Here is a 21,203-nt window from a genome sequence, read left to right on the forward strand (position 1 = left end):
ATCTCCATTAACTATTTCATTTATACTCTTTCAAAACTCTTTTTGTATTATTTTGTTTTTACTAAAATGTGTTTGTCTTCCAGATCAAAAGATACAGGAGTTCTTTCCTCTATTTCTAGAGTAACAGTAAGATGCTTCCTAAACATAACTGCTTGTGTTATATAGACATAATAGGCTTCTAATACAAATCCTTCATCCCAGGGGCTAGTCATAATATTAAATAACAAACTAATCTCAACTGCATTGCTTGGCATCCTCTGGAATTCATGAGTTTTATTTCGGTTTAAAATAAATGACCATATCTTTCTGTTCTATTCTACATTAAGATTTTCCCTACCTACTGATTTTTTATTTGATTATTTCATGCATTTGAATATTGAAAAAATCCATCTCTAGGTTTATGAATTCTTTTTCTTCAATTTCCTAATAGTGACAGCTTAATTAAGCATGGTAGTGAAAAACAATATATATTATTTTTTATTATGTTATGTTAGTCACCATACAGTACATCATTAGTTTTTGATGTAGTGTTCTGCGAGAAAAACAATATGTATTAAATGGTTCTTGTTCTAGACTAGGTTCTAGAAATCTAGGTTCTTGTTCTAGACTTGCCACTGACAAGGTGGACCACATTTCTCTGAGATTCAACTTCTTTTACCTTAAATAAGGGAGTAGGAGAAAGTTATTTTTAAGGTCTCATATGCTGATCATAGAATTAATTTTCCAAAGGTACACATATAGAGAATTATAAGGAAAAGGGAATAACAGAAATCAGCTATGCCCATATGAGTGAAATAGACTAAGGGAAAAAAAAAAAGATATACCTGCAATTTCTTCTAAAGTGTTGGCATGCATGTCCAACAACACAGTTCCATTCAGAATACAACTTCTCAGCTCAAACAAGCTGTGCAAGGAAAGAGTAGCCACATAGGGTTTGCTCCACCTTTCTCCTCCATCTTCCACATCTTCTTCAAACTTCAACCACCTACACAAATAAACATTATCAGCACATTGAATAGTATATTGTAGATGAATGATCCTTTGTCCCAAAAATAAAAAGTAGAAACAGAAAGATATTCATATTCCTTCTTGGTTTTGTGGGTTTGGAAATAAAAACTAGCCCAGTCATTTGGTTTATTTCATTTTAATTCCATCTAACAAGCATTCTTTTCGTCATTGGAAGTTGTATAGAAGACAAAGAAAAACTCAAATGTTATTTTTATTAGTTTGTTGAGCTCTGAAAAAATAGTTTTAAATTTTTTATTAACATATAATATATTATTTGTTTCAGGGGTACAGGTCTGTGATTTATCTTAATATAAATGTTTATTCAGTGGTCAAAATGAATCTGCTGTAGAATTAATAGAATATACTTCATAGAAGAAAAATGGCAATTGGAAAAGATGCAAAAGAAAATGAAAAGAGTATTCATTTTTCCCCAGTGGGAGGTCTCAAAATGGAATATTTGAGTCTCTTGGTAATTTTTCCATTTGATAGGAAGGCTAGTATAATTTGGGGCCTATTCTATAAGAAAAATACTCATTAGGCCTGCTTGGATGAAATCTAGTGATTGCAGTAATTTCCTAGGGACTACAGAATCCTATGAGAATGGAGCTTAGCCTCCAATCCCTGGGCCTTGCTGCCCGGATGGAGAACAGAAGAGCCTTGATGTCAAGATGCCAAATGGGAGACCACTGCCTTCTTAGAGTGAAATCATTAATAATATCTGAGTTTGTTTAACTAAGATAAATGGAAGGAATAAAAAGAAACCAGTGATTCCACTGCTCTGGCACAAGCACTAAATAAATCTCTTATTCTTTTAGAGACTTGTTCTCTAATCCTAATAGATGACCAGTTTAATTCCACCACTTTTAATGAACCCTAAATAAAGCCTAAATTGCTTTTCCTCCCATTCCCTCCACCATTTTTCTCATTTCTCCTCTCCTTCGTCATTTTTGCTCTAACTTCCTCTCTCCATGCAATACCACTCAGGTTCTCTATAAAATATTATATTATTGTTGTATGTAATCAAATGATCTAACTCCAGCAGTAACTAGTTAGGGAAGCGGTGGATCAGCCAGAAATAACCAACCAAAAGGATTAATCAGAATGATTAATGTGCAAAGTTCCAAGAAAGAAAAAGAAAACTATGTATCCATCCTCACTGTTCAGGAAACAAAAAGTTGTCAGGAAATGGGGCACCTGGGTGGCTCAGATCATTAAGTGTCTGCCTTCGGCTCAGGTCATGATCCCAGAATCCTGGAATCGGGTCCTGCATCGAGCTCCCTGCTCCTTGGGAGCCTGCTTCTCCCTCTGCCTCTCTCTCTCTCTCTGTCTCTCATGAATAAATAAATAAAATCTTTAAAAAATAAAAAAAAAATTTAAAAAAGTTGTCACGAAATGAAAAGGAAACCAATAGGGAAGAATATGTATGCCTGCCAACAGTTGACAAACAGGGAATACCAATACCTATCATGAGTTTATAAGACACTTGAAGGTTGAAAAAACTTGCATTTAAGCCCCAAATCACTGACAATATTTCTTCATGCTGGCAATTTTATAGAATATTTTTGTGTATACTGTTGAGAATTTTTCATATTAGTGATTCTTAATGATTTTCAGGCTTTGATAGGGCCATAATATTTCATAAATCATGTGATGGTCTTTAGCACTGTTCATCAACTAGTTGTCCCTCTCTACCTACGTTATCATTACCTGGCTCCCTTTTGACCGGGTGAGACCATATGACTATTGACTAGTTCTGGACAAGGAATGTGAGCAGAAATTATGTGTGTCACTTCCAGACTGCGCTTTTGCCCATTTTTCTAATTGATTTGTTTTCATACTGTTGAAATTTGGGAGTTCTTTGTATCTTTTATATATAATATTTTTGTCAAATATATGGTTTGCAAATATTTTTTTTTTTTTTTTAAGATTTTATTTATTTATTTGACAGAGAGATAGAGAGCACAAGTAGGCAGAGTGGCAGGCAGAGGGAGAGGGAGAAGCAGGCTCTCTGCTGAGCAGGGAGCCGGACATGGGGCTCGATCCCAGGACCCTGGGATCATGACCTGAGCCGAAGGCAGCCGCTTAACCGACTGAGCCACCCAGGCGCCCCGGTTTGCAAATATTTTATCCTTGTCTATAGCTTGTCCTTATCCTCTTAACAGGATCTTTCACAGCACAAAGGTTTTAATTTTGGTGAAGTCCAATTTATGAATATTTTCTTTTATGGTTTGTGCTTTTGATATCATGTCTAAAAATTCATCATCTGGGTCCTAGGTCCTCCTAGGATTTTTGCCTATATTTTTCTCTCAAATTTGTATACCTTTATGTTTTACATTTAGATTTATGATTTATTTTGAATTAATTTTGTAGACACTATGAGGTATCAATGTTTTTACCTGTAGATCTCTAATTGTTCCAGTACCATTGACGAAAAGACAATTCTTTTTCCACTAAATAGCTTTTGCTCTTTGTCAAAAATCAGGTAGCTGTACTTGGGTTGGCCTTTCTCAGTTTTCTATTCTATTCCATTGATTTATATGTCTCTCTGAAAAAAATTTTAAAAACAAACCTAAAGGTATCGTCCTTCCTTTAGCATAATTTCCTTCAGATTGGAAGCTTAGTCCTTTAGAAAAGAAGAATGTAATATCTGGGAATTCCAGTCTGATAGTTAAGGTAACCAAATATATGGATGTTAGCTTGATTTAGCCATAGATTTTATGAATATTATAGGAAGAAGCATAAGATACTTTCCATAAAAAGAAACTCACAAGTTACAAATATCAAGTCTAAACATTTCAAGATTCAGTGCTTTAGGCCAACTCCAGAATGATGCCAAAAGCATTAAGAGCTGTTTAAATAATTATTTTTAAAAGACATATATATTAAAAATATATATGTATATATCCTATACATGTATTCTCTCTCTCTCTCTCCACACACACACACACACACACAAATACATATGTATATCTCTCTTTTCTGCTTCTTTATTACATTTCATATTTCAAAGATCGAAATTAAGAGGTCTGGTAACACACCAAATCCTGTTTAAAGATTTGTAGTCACTGAATAGACAGTCAGTTGCAAAATGCCTGATTGCAGTTAATGACCTAAAGTGCTGCAATTTATTCCAGTTTTCAAATAAACTCAGCTGACATTTGTTTGAATAGCAAACAAGCGTCTCACAGGCATGAATGAGACGTAATGAACAATGAAAAAAATAAAAACTGTAGGCCAATTGTATGACATTTTCCTTGGGGGGCGGATTTAAACTCTGAGATTATTTGATTTTCTTACAGTGTGTCTGGATCTGTTTTCATCCATGATTAACACATTGGAATCTCCTTCTACTAAACAGCAGCAACATAAAATAGGTGTTTCATGAATTCTTTGAGGATTAAGAAATGATAATCTCTTCTACAATACTCATATTAAAAATCTACAAAATAAAATTCTTCTGCAAATTAGAAATAGATGTTCTCCTCAGAAATTAACTCCTTCTGTTTATTCTATTCCTACTAATTCCTTTTAACTTTTCTAGGAATTTTTATTCTCTGGTTCTACCCAAATAGAAAGTAAAATATCATCCAAAATTATAGCCTTGGGAGAAGTTATGGACTCTTAAGAGAAAACATCCCCTTTTGGGTAGAGTTGAGGCTACAGATGGTGGAGGAGGGACATGGTTTGGGTGGAGGCTAGACAATAACATATGTAATCATAAAGTGCCTATTTTTTTTAAAGATTTATTTATTTATTTATTTGAGAGAGAGAGAATGAGAGATAGAGAGCATGAGAGGGAAGAGGGTCAGAGGGAGAAGCAGACTCCCTGCTGAGCAGGGAGCCCGATGTGGGACTCGATCCCGGGACTCCAGGATCATGACCTGAGCTGAAGGCAGTCGCTTAACCAACTGAGCCACCCAGGCGCCCATAAAGTGCCTATTTTAAAGGGAAAGGGGAAGTGAAATATATCCAAACCTAGAAATATTAGCTGTTCTTACAGAGATTTTTTTCAAGATTTTATTCAGTTATTTGCAAGAGAGAGAGAGAGATCGCGAGAGCGCACGAGCAGGGGGAGGGGCAGAGGGACAAGCAGACTCCCCGCTGAGAGGGGAGCCTGACACAGGGGCTCCATCCCTGAGATCATGACCTGAGCTAAAGTCAGGTGCTTAACCCACTGAGCCACCCAGGTTCCCCTCGCTGTTCTTAATCCATATTATCTTCACATCTCACATCTCCTGGGAAAATCTTAATGACGACTTTAACCTTTCCTAATTTTGAATATCAAATGCCTTCACAGAACCAATACAACTGTTTTGATGCAATAATCCTTTTTGACACTACCATGTATGTATCAGAGGCCAACTGCTACCCCCTGCTTTTGTCTCTTCTGAGCTCATTTGTGGGAAGCACTTTTAAAGGGCAACCACAGTGAGTCAAATATGTTGTCTTCATAATTGCACAGCTGTGGTATCTTTGCATGCTTTTCTATTAATAACATTAATAGAATTATAAGCAGGACATTGTAATTGTGTTGATTTCATTAGCTCTTCTCATATGGCTTCTTTTAGGGTTTTTAAAAGTGAACTGCTGGTTTTCACAAACATTTATTAAATAACTATGATTCAAAAATTTAGTTTCAAAATCTAAAACTTTGCTTAAGTTTTGCTTGGCAACAACAGTGGGCATGAATTATTCAAGATGTGATATGTGACAGGTGCAATGTGCTGATAAAATATCCTTTTTATTTCTACTCTTAGGGTAGAAAATTATTAATCTCCACTGGAATACTAATCAAAAGAAAGAAGTGCTTCAAATAGTTATGCTAATGATTTATTGCATTTGGAAAATCAGATGGAGTCCTAAATTAACTAAAATTAGTCTTTTTAGATGAACTAGGGCAACCAGAACAAAATTACTTCTGCCACTCTAAAACTCACTACATTTCTAAGTCCTCAATAAATACACTCTGTTCTTCCCTGACGTATTGTGTCTCAGCCAAAATTCATCTACCCTCCTCTTCAATGTCTGTTACTGTTTTGATTGCTCATCAGATGTCTCCTTGAACCCCAAATAGCTGTACCATGCATAGGGTTCCAGAAGCATGGCTAAGAACAGAGGTCCTATTTAATAACATTAGAGAATACGAATAATTAACTGGATCACTCTTCTGTTCTTTATAAATGAACAGCAATATATTTCATTGGTTTGGGATAAACATGTTGTACAGGTTAATCCATGAGAGCATGATAAAATCCTACCTGCTCAACTATGATAAAGAGAAAGCTCTGCCATAACAGAGCTTCATGAGAGTGAGCAAGTCACAAGGAAGTTACTGCTTAAAAGGAACAGATCACTATTTGATCTGGAGGATGAAAAACCGCCAGCCATTTTAAGAATAAAGGAGTTACTCCTGACAAAATACACATTCCAATCTTACTTCTCAGTTCTATCATGTAGGATGACAGTGAAAAAAGGAATATAAAAGAAATGCTTCCAAAAAGTACCTCTCAGCAATAAAGAGTCTCAAACTAACCAGAGCTTCATAGTCATCATACCCAGCAGATATCCCTTCTTCCTGACATCCAGGAATACCTAGTATTTCTTCTAACCAGTTGAAGACAGATGCTTCTAGCCTTAAACAGGGAGGTTTGCACTTTAAATTCCTTTATCAACAACTCTTCAATCATGAGAGAGCAAAAGTTATAATGCTAATTGGGGGAGAAGATCATATATTGTTTTTTTGTCATCAAAAAAAAATGAGCATTCATATTATATACATGAAAAAGTCCAAAGCATTTAGTTTTTGATGCAGTTGGAAGAAAAAAAACAGGATAGATGGTTCTTAATCTTAAAATCTACCAAGTCATATAAAAACTATTGCAAGTTTGGTTCTATATTTAAAATATTATAATAGGAAGCTTCAGGAAGAAAATGATTAACTTACATGATTTTTTCACTAAAAAGGGGAATGCAGACAGAATAACAACATTAACTTAAAGTATTAAAAAAGGCAAATAAAGAAAATGATTTGACATAAAATAGGTAAAGGAAATGAACACTTAGTTCACAGGAAAAGAAATTAAAGCATATTTTTGAAAATATGTTCAATCTCACCAATAATTTTAAAAATGTAAATTACAATGAGATTTATTTTTCATCTATAAAATTAGCAAAAAAATGTAAAAGTTTGATGATTTAGTCTCACAAGGGTTTGAGGAAAATAAGCACTCTCATACACTTTTCATAGAATATGAATTACTAAAACATTTTATAAAAGCGATTTTGCAATATCTTATCAAAATTTGAAAGCCTGCTCTCATTGGTACATAAGTTCCACTGGTAGAAGTGGAACTCCTACCTAAATACCTACAAAATAACCCAAAACATACATGTGAATGATCGCTGCAGCAATGTTTGTATGTAGCAAAAGTATAAAACAACCTAAATCCTTATCAAGAGTGGCTAAATAAAGTTCATTCATATTATTAAATGTAATGCAATCATTAAAAAGATTGAATAATCTGTATTAATACAGAAAATGGTCCAAATATATTATTAAGTGAAAAAGTGAGGCATGAACATTGTATATAATCCCTATTGTATTTTCATGCAGATCTAGGTATTAAAATTTTTATAAGAGACACAAGAACAGTGATTGCCTTTGAAGAGAGGTAATATGAACAAGAGTAGAGGATATTTTTGCTTTTTTATCTTTCTATACTTTTGGAATTTTATTTTATTTTTTTTTAAGATTTTATTTATTTATTTGACAGAGACAGAGATAGCGAGAGCAGGAACACAAGCAGCGGGAGGGGGAGAGGGAGAAGCAGGCTTCCCGCCGAGGAGGGAGCCCAATGTGGGACTCGATCCCAAGACCCTGGGATCATGACCTGAGCCGAAGGCAGACGCTTAACAACTGAGCCACCCAGGCGCCCCTATACTTTTGGAATTTTAAATTCTAGCAGTTCATTTTATTTTTTTAAATGTTAAGAGAGATGAACTAGGTAAAAGAGCCATTTTAATTTTCTTCTATTTACTTCTAGTATTTTTTAAGTAAAAGGGACCTGTAAAGACCATTCAAAATACATCAAAGAAGAATTAACTATTATTTATAATATCATGACTGAACATTTAATTTCACACTAACCCTGGGTAGAGTTAAGGCAATGATTAAATACAACCACAAGTTTAATATGATCCAGTGGTGTACTGTGGCTTTTAAAGCGCTGTCAGTCCCTGGGCCACAAACAAATACGGCCAACAGAAAGAATTTCTAACAAGGAGAGCTGTGTGACCACGGAAGGAATAACCTAACAAAACAGGCAAACCTGTGTCAACGGACGTGTTCAAGCATATCCCGCCTCCTCTTCCTAGCGTACCGCCCGTTCTGCCTTTCTTCCTAGCTAGTTCTAACTCGTCCTTCAAGAGCCAGCTCAGGAATCACCTCCTCCAGGAAAGCTGTCTTGATCCCTTCTCTTTCACCCTTGTGGTTTAGATCCTTTCTACTCAAAATGTGATCCTCAAACCAAAAACATTGGTGTGACATCAGCCGGAAGCTTATTAGAAATGCAGGATCTGAGATTCCATGCCTGAGGCATACTGAGTCTACATTTCAGCAAGACCCCAGGTGATCTGCATTCATATTAAAAGTTGGGAAGCAGTGGTTAAAGGACAACCCTCAGTGTGCCCAGTTCCTTGTGCACACGTGTGTCACAGCATTCATTATACAGTATTTACAGCTTTGTTTACTTGTCTAAATCCCTCATTAAACTGTGAGATTGTTAAAGGCAAGATCTAAGATTTTTGTTGTTTTCTATCCGTTATACCTGGCACATAACAGATATTCAGAAATGTTTGTTAAATAAATGAGCAAAAAGGTAAGAATGAATAAATGAAAAGCAAATGCAAAATTTAGCTTATTATTCTTTCATAGTAATTCATCAATTATATGGCAATATAGAAAAATTACAGTTGACAGAAAAGTAATTTTTGAGACGTTATTTTGAAAAAACCCTATGCTTAGATGTATATATATCCTAGAAACACATTACAAAAAATTTTTACCCTCATCAAGTAGTATATAAATAAATCCAGGAGTATACCTAAAGACTCTTATGTTTTCCCTTTCTTTAAAAAAGTCCAACACTCAAATTATCATATAATATCCCTAGTTTGGGCACAGGCCAACAGTTGAAAACAGAAATAAATTACTTTTAGATTCCTATTGTTTTCCCGATGACACACAAATTATGCTACTGTTTATCTTTCAGGCTGCAGCTGTTGCTGGCTCTGCATCACTGTTTACTATAATTGCTGCCTTCAGATTTCATTCTGACCCATATCCCATTTTAAGATATGCCCAGGCCAGACGAGCAATTTCAGAAATCAACAGCACTCACGGATGTTTGCAAAATCGTGGCTTTACAAATCTCTTTTCCAATAGCATGAACATTATTTAGTATACCTTCACCCTTCAACAAAAATCCTCACCTGGCTGTTTCTCGCCATTCAGCATCCTCACCTTCACGCCAGCAAATCTCATCCAGTTCTGTGAAAAGGTCATGAGGAATGTGTTCCTCATCATCATCCTCAGTTCCAAGAATAAACTGTACTCGCTGTGATGGGGTGTCTATAGAAAGTGAGAGACATGAACATGCATTACCATGACTTCAAGCTTAAAATTTCCTGGTCACCAACTTCAACACCACTCCAAATTCACACTTCCCTGCCCCTGACTGTGACAATCATCCAGAGTAGAGTTGGGAAATTAAAACTAAATTTAGAAAAAAACAAAAACTAAAACTAAATTTAGCATTACATGAAGTATAGTATAATTTGGGAGATAATTATTTAAAATGTAAATATCGGATATATACATTATCAAAAATAATATTGAATGTTATGATTATTTTTGGATTATTTATAGGACTCATCATAGAAACTATTTCTGTATCTCCCTCATACACATACACACATTTTCTCTCATCATATATGCTATACTTTATGGTAATATTCAGAACACACTATGATAAAATTCACTTACACTGAGTGTAATTTACCATGAACTCCCCCTCGTGATGCTTTTTTATAGTCACACCTCTGCCCCTTCCCCAACCCCTGACAACCACTAATCTGGTCTCCATTGCTATAGTTTTGCCTTTTCCAGAATGCTATATAAATGGAAACCAAACCCCAAATCATCTGTGCCCTACATCATCTACTGGTAGTATTTGCTTAAACATTCAAAGATCTCTTGTGACCATGATTATGGCACAAGTCACTATGTTCTTGGTAAGGGAGGAAGAGAATGTGTGGTTTGGACACAAGACACACAATCTCAAGGGTGCACGTGATGTTCCTAGAAAGAACATGTTGTTTACAATTTGGGGGGTTCTGAAGTAGAGACCTATATAATTTGGGGACATAGATTGACAGTGTTTCCTACAAGGCTTCTAGTCCAGCTATTTGGCCTTAGAGTTTCCAGTTCGGTTAACTGGGTCTAGACCCTGTTTTTAGAGGGACTGCTTGAGGACAGTTAGTCTAATCTGACTTATTTGCCCATTCTATAAATGAGGTGGCATTCCACTGTGTGATGGCTACAGAAAAGAGGGTAGGGAAGACATCCAAAGCTGTTAATAGGTTTTCTTTTTGTGTGTAGGAGTTGAAGGCACTGAGGACATCCCTGCATTTCTTTTTGTTGTTGTTGTTATGTTAATCACCATACATTACATCATTAATTTTTGATGTAGTGTTCCTTGATTCACTGTTTGCATATAACACCCAGTGCTCCATGCAGAATGTGCCCTCTTTAATACCCATCACCAGGCTAACCCATCCCCCCACCCCCTCCCCTCTAGAACCCTCAGTTTGTTTCTCAGAGTCCATAGTCTCTCATGGTTCATCTCCTCCTCCGATTCCCCCCGCTTCATTTTTCCCTTCCTGCTATCTTCTTTTTTTTTTTTTTAACATATAATGTATTATTTGTTTCAGAGGTACAGGTCTGTGATTCAAGTCTTACACAATTCACAGTGCTCACCATAGCACACACCCTCCCCAATGTCTATCACCCAGCCACCCCATCCCTCCCACCCCCCACCACTCCAGCAACCCTCAGTTTGTTTCCTGAGATTAAGAATTCCTCATATCAGTGAGATCATATGATACATGTCTTTCTCTGATTGACTTATTTCAGTCAGCATAACACCCTCCAGTTCCATCCACGTCATTCCAAATGGCAAGATTTCATTCCTTTTGATGGCTGCATAATACTCCATTGTGTATATATATATATATATATATATATATATATATGTATATATATATATATATATACCACATCCCTCATCCCTGCATTTCTGATAAACTTAAGGTTAAAAGCATTGATGATAAGAGTCACCTAGCAGAGAATGGCAAGCCAGCAGTCAATTAAATTTAAGGCACTTGTCACAGCTTGCGATCCACATCAAGGTATTTTCTTTTATTAGGAATACTCCAGGGGAAGTTCTGAAAGATCATTAAATTCACTTCCATTCCCTTCATCAAGTGTGTTCCATTCCAGTAGCTATAACTTCACCTCCTTTCCAATTATCCCCTACTCTAAATATTCCCAACTTTATTTGTCCATTCTTTAATTCACTCTCAGAATTAAAAAAAAAAAAAAAAAGGATGCCTGGGGATTTTGCCTTCATTGTCTCCTTTTTGGTTTATACTTTTAAAAGATTATCTGATTGTTTACCTAGAGATCTTTACTAGGTTGCTGGACACAAACTACAAAATCTATTCTATCCCTATACTATAGTAAAAATTATTTAAAAGCCTAATAGGAAAAAAAATCTCCATTTATTTTAGAAGCAAAAATATAAGGTTACCTAGGAATAAATTTTTTAAATTATGCAACACATTTGTGATGAAAATTATAAAACTTTATTAAATTATATAAAAGTAGACTTAAATGAATGAATGTATACTAATGGAAAGGCATTCAATTGCAGAAAAACCCATAAATTCAATGGTATTCCAAGAAAACATTTGGTATTCTCAAATATTTTTTTAAAACACAAAAGAGGGGCACCTGGGTGGTTCCGTCGGTTAAGCATCTGTCTTCGGCTCAGGTCATGATGCCAGGGTCCTGGGATCAAACCCACTGTCAGGCTCCCTCCTCAGCGGGGAGTCTGCTTGTCTCTGAGAAGCAGACAAGCAACCCTTTGTTGCTCCCCCTGCTCATGCTCTCTTTCTCACTCTCCCTGTCAACTAAATAAGTAATCTTCTCTAAAGAAATAAAGCAAGGGGCGCCTGGGTGGCTCTGTCATTAAGCGTCTGCCTTCCGCTCAGGTCATGATCCCAGGGTCCTGGGATCGAGCCCCATATCAAGCTCCCTGCTCAGAGGGGAGCCTGTTTCTCCCTCTCCCTCTGCCTCTCTCTGTCAAATAAATAAATAAAATCTTTAACATAAATAAATAAAACACAAGAATGAGTAAATCAGTAACAAACATACAATGATTACTGAATTCTATAATATTAAATATTTTTGTGAAAATAAACCAATTAATCAGTTATTTAAAAGATTAGGTTATAATAGTCACAACTGAGAGGATTTCAGAAGTCAAAAGTGAAAAATATACATACAACATAAAATATAATATAGCATCATACTTTCCATATAAATAAATGTTTGTGGTGAGGCCCTGAACCCTGACTATCTCATTAGCCTTATCTTCTGCCACTCTTTCCCTTATTATTTCATTCAGGGTTCATTAGGCTTCTTTTGGGTTCTTAAAAATACCATGTTCCTTTCCATGTCAGGGTCATTGCACTCACTGTTTTCTCTAGCTCCCCTGTGTATCTTTCAGCCTCCACTTCAATGTAATATACTTCAGCAAGCCTATCCAGTCAGCCTTGCAAAATACACACACAAACACACGTATGAGCACATTCATATGCACACAACTAAATTAGACATCTGTTATCCCAATTCACAGCACTCTTTACTTCTCCTTGATTGTAATTTTAAATTTATTGCACAATAGTAAATTAAATATTTTAAATAGTCAAAATTAGTCTCTTAGAAAAAGTTAGGAACAATTCCCAAGAGAGAAAATTATGCATGCAAAACTACTTTTCAGATTATAAAGCATTATATAAATATTACGGAGGATGATTGATGCTAATGATCATGGTAGTGGTGATGTTTATAATGATAATATAGGTGTGCCAAAATGATTAAGAATTTGAAGTATGGAGAATGAGAAAATAATAGTGTCATTGATTAAAAGAGACTTGTAACATGGATGGACCTTGAAAGCATTATGCTAAATGAAGTAAGTCAGACAGAGAAAGATAAATACTATATGATCTCACTTACCTGTAGAATCAAAACAAACAAACAAACAAAGAAACAAATCCACACACACACACAAAAGCCCCCACCAAACTCACAGAAAAAGAGATTTGTGGTTACCAGAGGCAGGGAGTGGGGACTGGGAGAATTGGAAGAAGGTGGTTGAAAGGTTTAAACTTCCAGTTATAAGATGAGCAAGTACCAGGCATGTAATGTAAACATGATGACTAAAGCTAACACTGCAGTATGATATTTAGGAAAGTTGTTAAGAGAGTAGATCCTAAGAGTTCTTATCACAAGGAGAATTTTTTTTCTCTTTTTTTTTTTTATTGTATCTATATGAGATAATGGAGGGTGGATGTTGATTAACCTACTGTGGTAATTATGTCACAATATATGTAAATCAAACCATCACGCTGTATACTTTAAACTTACACAGTGACATATGTCGATTATTTCTCAAAAAAAAAAAAAAACTGGAGAAAAAAATGGTTGTCAGAATGAGAACCACTATCACAGACTGGGAGCTCAAAAAACAAATTTTAGGTATGCTAAATTTGAGGTGACCAGGACAAACATATAAAGATAGTCACAGGGAACCTGGAGATTTGATTCTAGAAAAGAGGACAAGGTAAGTGATAGAGACATGGGTGGCACTTAGAGAAGTCATATGATTATAATGAATGAGGACTCAAAAATGAAAGAGTAGGGAGAGAAAGTCTCAACATTGGGGAAATAATCAGCTTTAAGATTTGGGAGAAGGAAGAGGAGTTAACAAAAGAATCAGAAAAAGAATAGATAGATACGTAAAAGAATCAATACATTAAATATTTAATGAGTACCTTCCATAGGTCAGGTACTATTCTAGGCAGTGAATTAGACTGATGGAAACAGAAAAAAATCTCTGCCTTTATAGATCGTAGAGCTGATGGAGAGAGTAATATAACAGGGGCCCATGTTTGAAGCTGATGGAGAATAATATAACAGGGGCCATGTTTGAAAAGGACTTCAAAAGGACAAGAAGTCAATAATGTCAGATGCTATAAAATCAATGATGAGAACTGAATAAGAACTACAGGATTTGGCTTGTCTAATGTACATTAGCACTAGAATTCCAAAGGACATGTATTATTTTACAATCAGAAAGAAATAAATAAGCTGTTTCCATTTCGAATATATACTATATTTTCAATAAATGGTTGGTAAGAAAATCAAACTTACATAGTTACACTACTGGAAGAAAACCCCTAATAGAATTGTAATTGCAAATAAACAAATTCCTTAGCAAAGTTTCATCTTTCCATTATTAGCCATGTTATTATATGGTTATAATTACATATTAATACCAGGTTCTTTAGTACATTGTTCCTAACAATGAATGAAAATATTCTCCTTTCTGTCGGCCCCGTTCCAAAGTTCTCTATTTTTTAGGCACTTTCTGGAGTAGTCAACAAATATGTTGAGAAATATATTTTTTATAACAACATAACAAGTACAATGACAGAAGTGAATCGGAAAATTTGCATTTTACATAGATGATCTTACTGTCATGAAGACAGGAAGCCTCTTGCACTATAACATTTAGCTCAAGGAAGCAGATTCACACAATGAAATGTTTACCATTATGCATTTCTGAATTACTGTATTCTTGTTTCTTCCTCTTTATCCTTGTTGCACTTTAGGTAAATCAATATTCAGATAACCTATATCATGAAATTGTTAAATAGTGATTATTTTAATGGTTCTGTTTCAAATTCATGTCTTCAGTCTCTGCAGATCAATATCTTCCATTTTTCATTTGAACTTTAAAATTTTGCTCATGTTTTTTGAAGTTATATACAATCTGTTCATTTACAGTCTTACATTTAATTCATTTACATAATTGAAATAATATATTTATTGCTACTAATGCTAATTAGCTCATTCTAAGGTAACAGATTAATAAAATAAATATTTCAGCTGAAGCACCAAGAACCAATAGGTATTTCTCTCCAAAGAGGATGTAAGAAGGATGCAGAATTTACAAACCATGTTCCTGAAAACCTAGTTATCTAATTCCTCATCCACACTAAGGCTATAAAGAGTCATAAGTTGAAAACATAGACACATATTGGAAAGGACTTTTTCAGAGAAAGCTATAGTGTGAGTCCCAAGTCTTCTTGCTCCCCTACAAAGATAGGGACGGGGGGTGTCTGCCCCTCCCTCAAGTCAAGCAAGTAGAGCTCCAAGGGCATCAGAAGGGCTTGATATGCCTCCTAGAAAGGACTGGAGTATGATTTCTGCCTGAGAAACACAAAGTTTGCCCAGCTACTGATGACTGAGATTGCTGCTTTAAATAACATACTCTTCTAGTATTTATCAAGGCAGTGAGAGTGTGTGTATTTTCTGTGAATCATATATGGGTCACATGAGAGAGCGAGAGAGACAGAGAACCAGAGGAAGAGAGAGAGAATGTGGAATGTGGGCTTATCTTTGATTCTGTCCAAGAGTCTCTCATGCAGCAGCAACAAGACTTCAGCAGAGAGACTATGTCGCTATAGCTGAATGCCTAGGGGATGAGGAGGAATAAACAATAAGGCAGAAGAGAGTGCAGGTGAGAGACCCTCCAGGGGAGAATGAGTAATTTCAAATCCTTATTAAGCCTAGAGTGTGATATCAGCTTGCAATTGTACTAGTTAAATCAAAACTTTCCTGCCCCACCCCCTCTAGTTCTTTTCATTTCCTACGCTCCAAATCTAAAGGGACCAGAGTTAAGACAATGATAGAGCATCTGGAAGAAGGAGAAGTTCAAGGTCGGAGGGGGAAAAAAAAAGGCAACTACAGCCTCTTTACTCAACTGCAGCAGGCCTGGGCAAGAGAAGTGGAAAAATCCTTATGGTTAAAGCCAAGTTCAAACTTTCACTATTACATGAGACTAAATATTTTAATTACCGATTAGAGGACTTTGAGTTACCTAAAAGTGACTAGAAAAACTGGGAGCCTACCAGTGTTTTCATTCAGGAGCAGAATAACAATTAGACCCACTGAATAAATACAAAGAGATGGTATAAGACAGAAATAGTTACAATAGTTATGATTAAATCCCACAAGGAGTATTCATTCAATATAACAGTTACAAGAATCTTACAAATGATCATAATTTTTTGATATTCATAAATGGACCATTAACCTTTAAACTCTTTTATTGAAATAGTAGTTGACTACAGTGAGATTATAAAAAGAGAAAAAAGACAAAACAGATTTTTAATTTATTAATACCTTCTATGGGTCGGTTATTTTCGTATACTCTCTTTTCTATGTCTTACAATAACCTAGTTGAAAGAGCACTGGTATTAATCTTAAAATTCAGTGCAAATAATAAAGGAGCCTAAAAAACCATACATTCATGTTCATGGATAGGAGGACTCAATATTGTCAAGATGTCAGTTCTTCCCAATGTGATTGGGATTCAATGTAATCCAATTAAAATCCCAGGAAGTTATTTTATGGACATCAACAAACTTATTCTAAAGTTTATATGGAGAGGCAAATGATCCAGACTAGCCAACATAATATTGAAAAAGAAGAACAATTAGAGGACTGACACTGACACTACCTGACTTCAATGCTTATTATAAAGTGACAGTAATCCAAACAGTGTGATCTTGGCAAAATAACAGACAAATAGATCAATAGAACAGAATAGAGAGCCCAGAAATAGACCCCCTCTCCAGCTCCATCCATGTCATAAATACAGTCAACTAATCTCTGTCAAAGAAGCAAGGGCAATACAATGGAGCAAAGATAATCTTTTCAACAAATGGTACTGGAACAACTGGACATCCACGTGCAAAAAAATTAATCTAAACACAGATTTTATGCCCTTAATAAAAATTAACTAAAAATGGATCATATTCCTAAATGTAAAACACAAATCTGTAAAATTCCTAGAAGTTAACATAGGAGAAAACCCAGATGATATTCAGTATGTTGGTGCCTTTTTAGATACAACATCAAAGACACTATCCATGAAATAAAGAATTAATAAGCTGGAATTCATTAGAATTAAAAATTTCTAAAAAAAGTTTAAAAATTAAATTAAATTAAAAATTTCTGCTCCGTGAAAGATAATGTCTAGAGAATAAGAAGACAAGCTACAGATTAGGAGAAAATATTTGCAAAAGACATATCTGATAAAGGGCTATGATCCAAAATATACAAAGAACATTTAAAACTCAATAATAAGAAAACAAACAGCCCAATTTAAAAAATGGGCCAAAGACAGAAGACACAAACACACATCTCTCCAAAGAAGACATTCAGATGGCCAACAGACACATGAAAAGATGCTCAACATCACTCATCATCAGGAGAATGCCAATCAAAACTATAATGAGATAACACCTCACACCTGTCAAAATGGCTAAAATAAAAAATACAAGAAACAACAGGTGTTGGCGGATGTGGAGAAAAAGGAACTTTCTTACACTGTTGGTGGGAATGCAAACTGGTGCAGCCACTGTGGAAAACAGTAAGGAGTTTCCTCAAAAAGTTAAAAATAGAACTACCTTATGATCCAGCAATTGCACTACTGGGTATTTACTCAAAAAATACAAAAACATTAATTCAAATGGATACATGCACCCCTATGTTTATAGCAGCATTATTTACAATGCCAAATTATGCAAGCAGCCCAAGTGTCCAACAATAAATGAATGGATAAAGAAGTGGTATGTATATGCAATGGGATATTATTCATTGATAAAAAAGAACGAAATCTTGCCATTTGCAATGACATGGATGGAGCTAGAGAGTATAATGTTAAGCAAAATAAGTCAGAGAAAGACAAATACCATATGATTTCATTCATATGTGGAATTTAAGAAACAAAACAAATGAGCAAAGGGAAAAAAAAGGAGAGAGAAACAAACCAAGAAACACTCTTAATTATAGAGAAGAAACTGATGGTTACCAGAGCAGAGGTGGGTGGGGGGATGGGTGAAATAGGTAAGGGGTTGTTGTGATGAGCACTGGGTATTGTATGGAATTGTTGAATCACTATATCATTTACCAGAAACTAATATAGCACTGTATATTAACTATACTGGAAATAAAATAAATACTTAATAAAGAAAGAAGAATACTATAAATGAATAAACAAATAAACATGAGCCAAAGATCTTAACAGACACCTCACCAAATGGCAAATAAGCATATGAAAAAACTCCCCAACGTATGTCATCAGGGAAGTGAAATTAAAACAACTAAGATACCATTATGCACCTATTAAAATGGCCAAAACACTGAATGCTGGCAATGGTGTGGAGCAAAGGGAAGTCTCATACATTGTTGGTGGGAATGCAAAATGGTACTGGCACCTAAAAGAGGTTTATTAAAAAACTAAATATATTTTTACCATATTATCCAGAAGTCACATTCCTTAGTATTTACTCAAAGAAATTAGAAACTTATGTCCACAGAAAACCTGTACACAGATGTTTTTAGCAGCTTTATTCATAAGTGCCCAAACTGAGAAGAAACCAACAAGTTGCCCCGTAGGTGAATGGATAAATAAACTGTGGTACATCCACACAATGAAATATGATTTAGTGCTAAAAAAAATAATCTATCAAGATAGGAAAAGGGGGGTGGGGCACCTGGGTGGCTCAGTCGTTAAGCATCTGCCTTCAGCTCAGGTCATGATCCTAGGATCCTGGAATGGAGCCCCGCATCGGGCTCCTTGCTCAGCGGGAAGCCTGCTTCTCCCTCTCCTACTCCCCCTGCTTGTGTTCCCCTCTCACTGTGTCTCTCTTTGTCAAAAAAATAAAATAAATAAAATCTTAAAAAAAAAAAGATGGGAAAAGACATGAAGGAAACTCAAATGCATATTATTAAGTGAAATAAGCCAATCTGAAAAGACTATATTAGTGTATAATTCCAACTACATGACATTCTGGAAAAAGCAAAACTATGGAATGAGTAAAATGTGCAGCGTTTGGTAGGGGGCATGAGGGGTAATGAACAGGCTGAGCACAGAGGATTTTTAGGGCATTGAAAATACTCTGTATGATATTATAACTTGATATATGCCATTACACATTTGTCCAAACCCACAGAATTTACAACACCAAGAGTGAGCCCTAAAGTAAACTACTGGACTTCGGGTGATTATGATGTGTTCATGTAGGCCCATCCTCAGTAAAAAATATACCATTCTCGTGGGCGGTGCTGATACTGAGGGAGGCTCTGCATATGTGGGGGCAGGAAGTATATGAGAAATCTCTATTCCTTCCTCTCAGTTTTGTTCTAAACCTAAAACTGCTCTAAAAGATAAAGTCTTAAAAAATAGGGCATCTCAGTTTTTAAATGTTATTGTTCACACCAATATGCAGCCTATATCTTATACATGGTTATATACATTCAAGAAGAAGGAGAAAAAAGAAATTACATTTATATAGCATATTTGCTTCAGACATTATTTCTTTTTTTAGAATGTTAATAATGTGAGGTTTGGTTTTATTACCAAATATTTTAGGAAGTTTGTCAAACTAAATTTTACAGCAAAATGAACAAGAATTGAGTCAATAGCCAAATCTTGTGCTTCACTACCTCTTCAAAGGAAGATGCCAATTTCCTGAATGGAACATGAATATTTATTTGAAATGAGACTGATGAATTCCTATAAACATCAGATGTACTTAAGAAAATCAACAGTGCAACATGTACGTTTCTGATCCAGTTTATCTTAAATAAGAACCTGGTACTGTCTTTTTCCTAAAAGTACACAATCTGGGTGATAGTTATCTAATACCTACGAAACCAAATCTTATCAGAATCAAATAAAATACTTCTAATTAGCTGTTATTTTTATGGCTGGCTCTTTTGGACCAAAAAAAAAAAAAATCAGTACTTTGAATGCCATTAAAAAAAAACAGCATAAATTGCAATTTTAGAGTTACACTAAGAAATCAATTAAATCTTTCCATTAGACCTACCCAGAGTGAGGAGATAGAGTCATTTTGTGTTGCATCACATCTGTTCTAACTATTCACTCACTTGTCAGCAACCACATCCCAGAGCAGCTATGCCTCAACACTGTTCCTCTTGTTTTTGAAACATTTTGTCTCATCGCTGTTCTCAATGACTTTTTTCAGTTTGCTCTGCATCAGTAATCCAGGGATCTATAATACCATGCATCCAGCCCCGAAAACTCAATTGCTGTGCTCATGAACCATATATTTAAGACTTATTAGTCTTTCCCTTCATAAAGCATGAGGACCACTCACCACACGCCTTTAAAATATTAGTCATAAAAAAACATGAGGGCAATTATGAATGAAGAGAATTTGAAAGTCTGAGGTAGGGTACTAGGTATTTAAAGACTTCTCTAAAACACACTGATAACAATAATAGTATAGGAAATGATGATTTATTAAAGTAAGATAATCTGTCAAGGACAAGAGGTATTTTATTTGGATTCAAAATAACTTATGACTTCCTGTATCTGGCTTTTCATTCTTTAAAGTAGAAATGATTTTATAGGTATTAGGTTATGCCCACAGAAGTCTTTTCATGATTATCCTACCAAGATACTTTTAACATCTTAACGAGAGGCTCAGGTTATATTTTAATACAGAAAATGTTCAAATGTGTTATTTAATGACTATTTTTTCATGTCTATGCACCTTAAAATTGCATGACAGAAATCGTGATTTACAGTACTACCAAAATCAGAAAGAAGTTTCTAGGCATAAATATTTCTTTTATGTTGATAGATATTTTATTTATTTTTAAGATGGTAACTGAGAACATAGAGCATTATAATAAAAACTGTAGCCAAGAATATGGAGGATCAAAATATGGGTCTATTTCTATATTT

General features: G+C 35.1%; 1 protein-coding gene across 3 annotated transcripts in view; it reads right to left on the minus strand.

Annotated features, from left to right (window-relative positions):
- SLC4A10 (solute carrier family 4 member 10) overlaps nucleotides 1-21,203 on the minus strand; it is a 209,817-nt gene that overhangs the window by 129,133 nt on the left and 59,481 nt on the right. For all 3 annotated transcript variants that reach the window (XM_028113059.1, XM_088022143.1, XM_028113061.1), the window contains 2 exons: nucleotides 9,499-9,637; nucleotides 825-985 (listed from right to left, as the gene is read on the minus strand). In XM_028113059.1, the coding sequence (XP_027968860.1) occupies nucleotides 825-985; nucleotides 9,499-9,637 (300 nt within the window). The remainder of the gene's footprint in view (nucleotides 1-824; nucleotides 986-9,498; nucleotides 9,638-21,203) is intronic.

This window comes from Eumetopias jubatus, unplaced genomic scaffold, assembly GCF_037043125.1.
Source record: "Eumetopias jubatus isolate StellerSeaLion01/CBP00866 unplaced genomic scaffold, mEumJub1_p1.0 scaffold_3, whole genome shotgun sequence".
In the NCBI taxonomy this organism is placed as follows: Eukaryota; Metazoa; Chordata; class Mammalia; order Carnivora; family Otariidae; genus Eumetopias; species Eumetopias jubatus.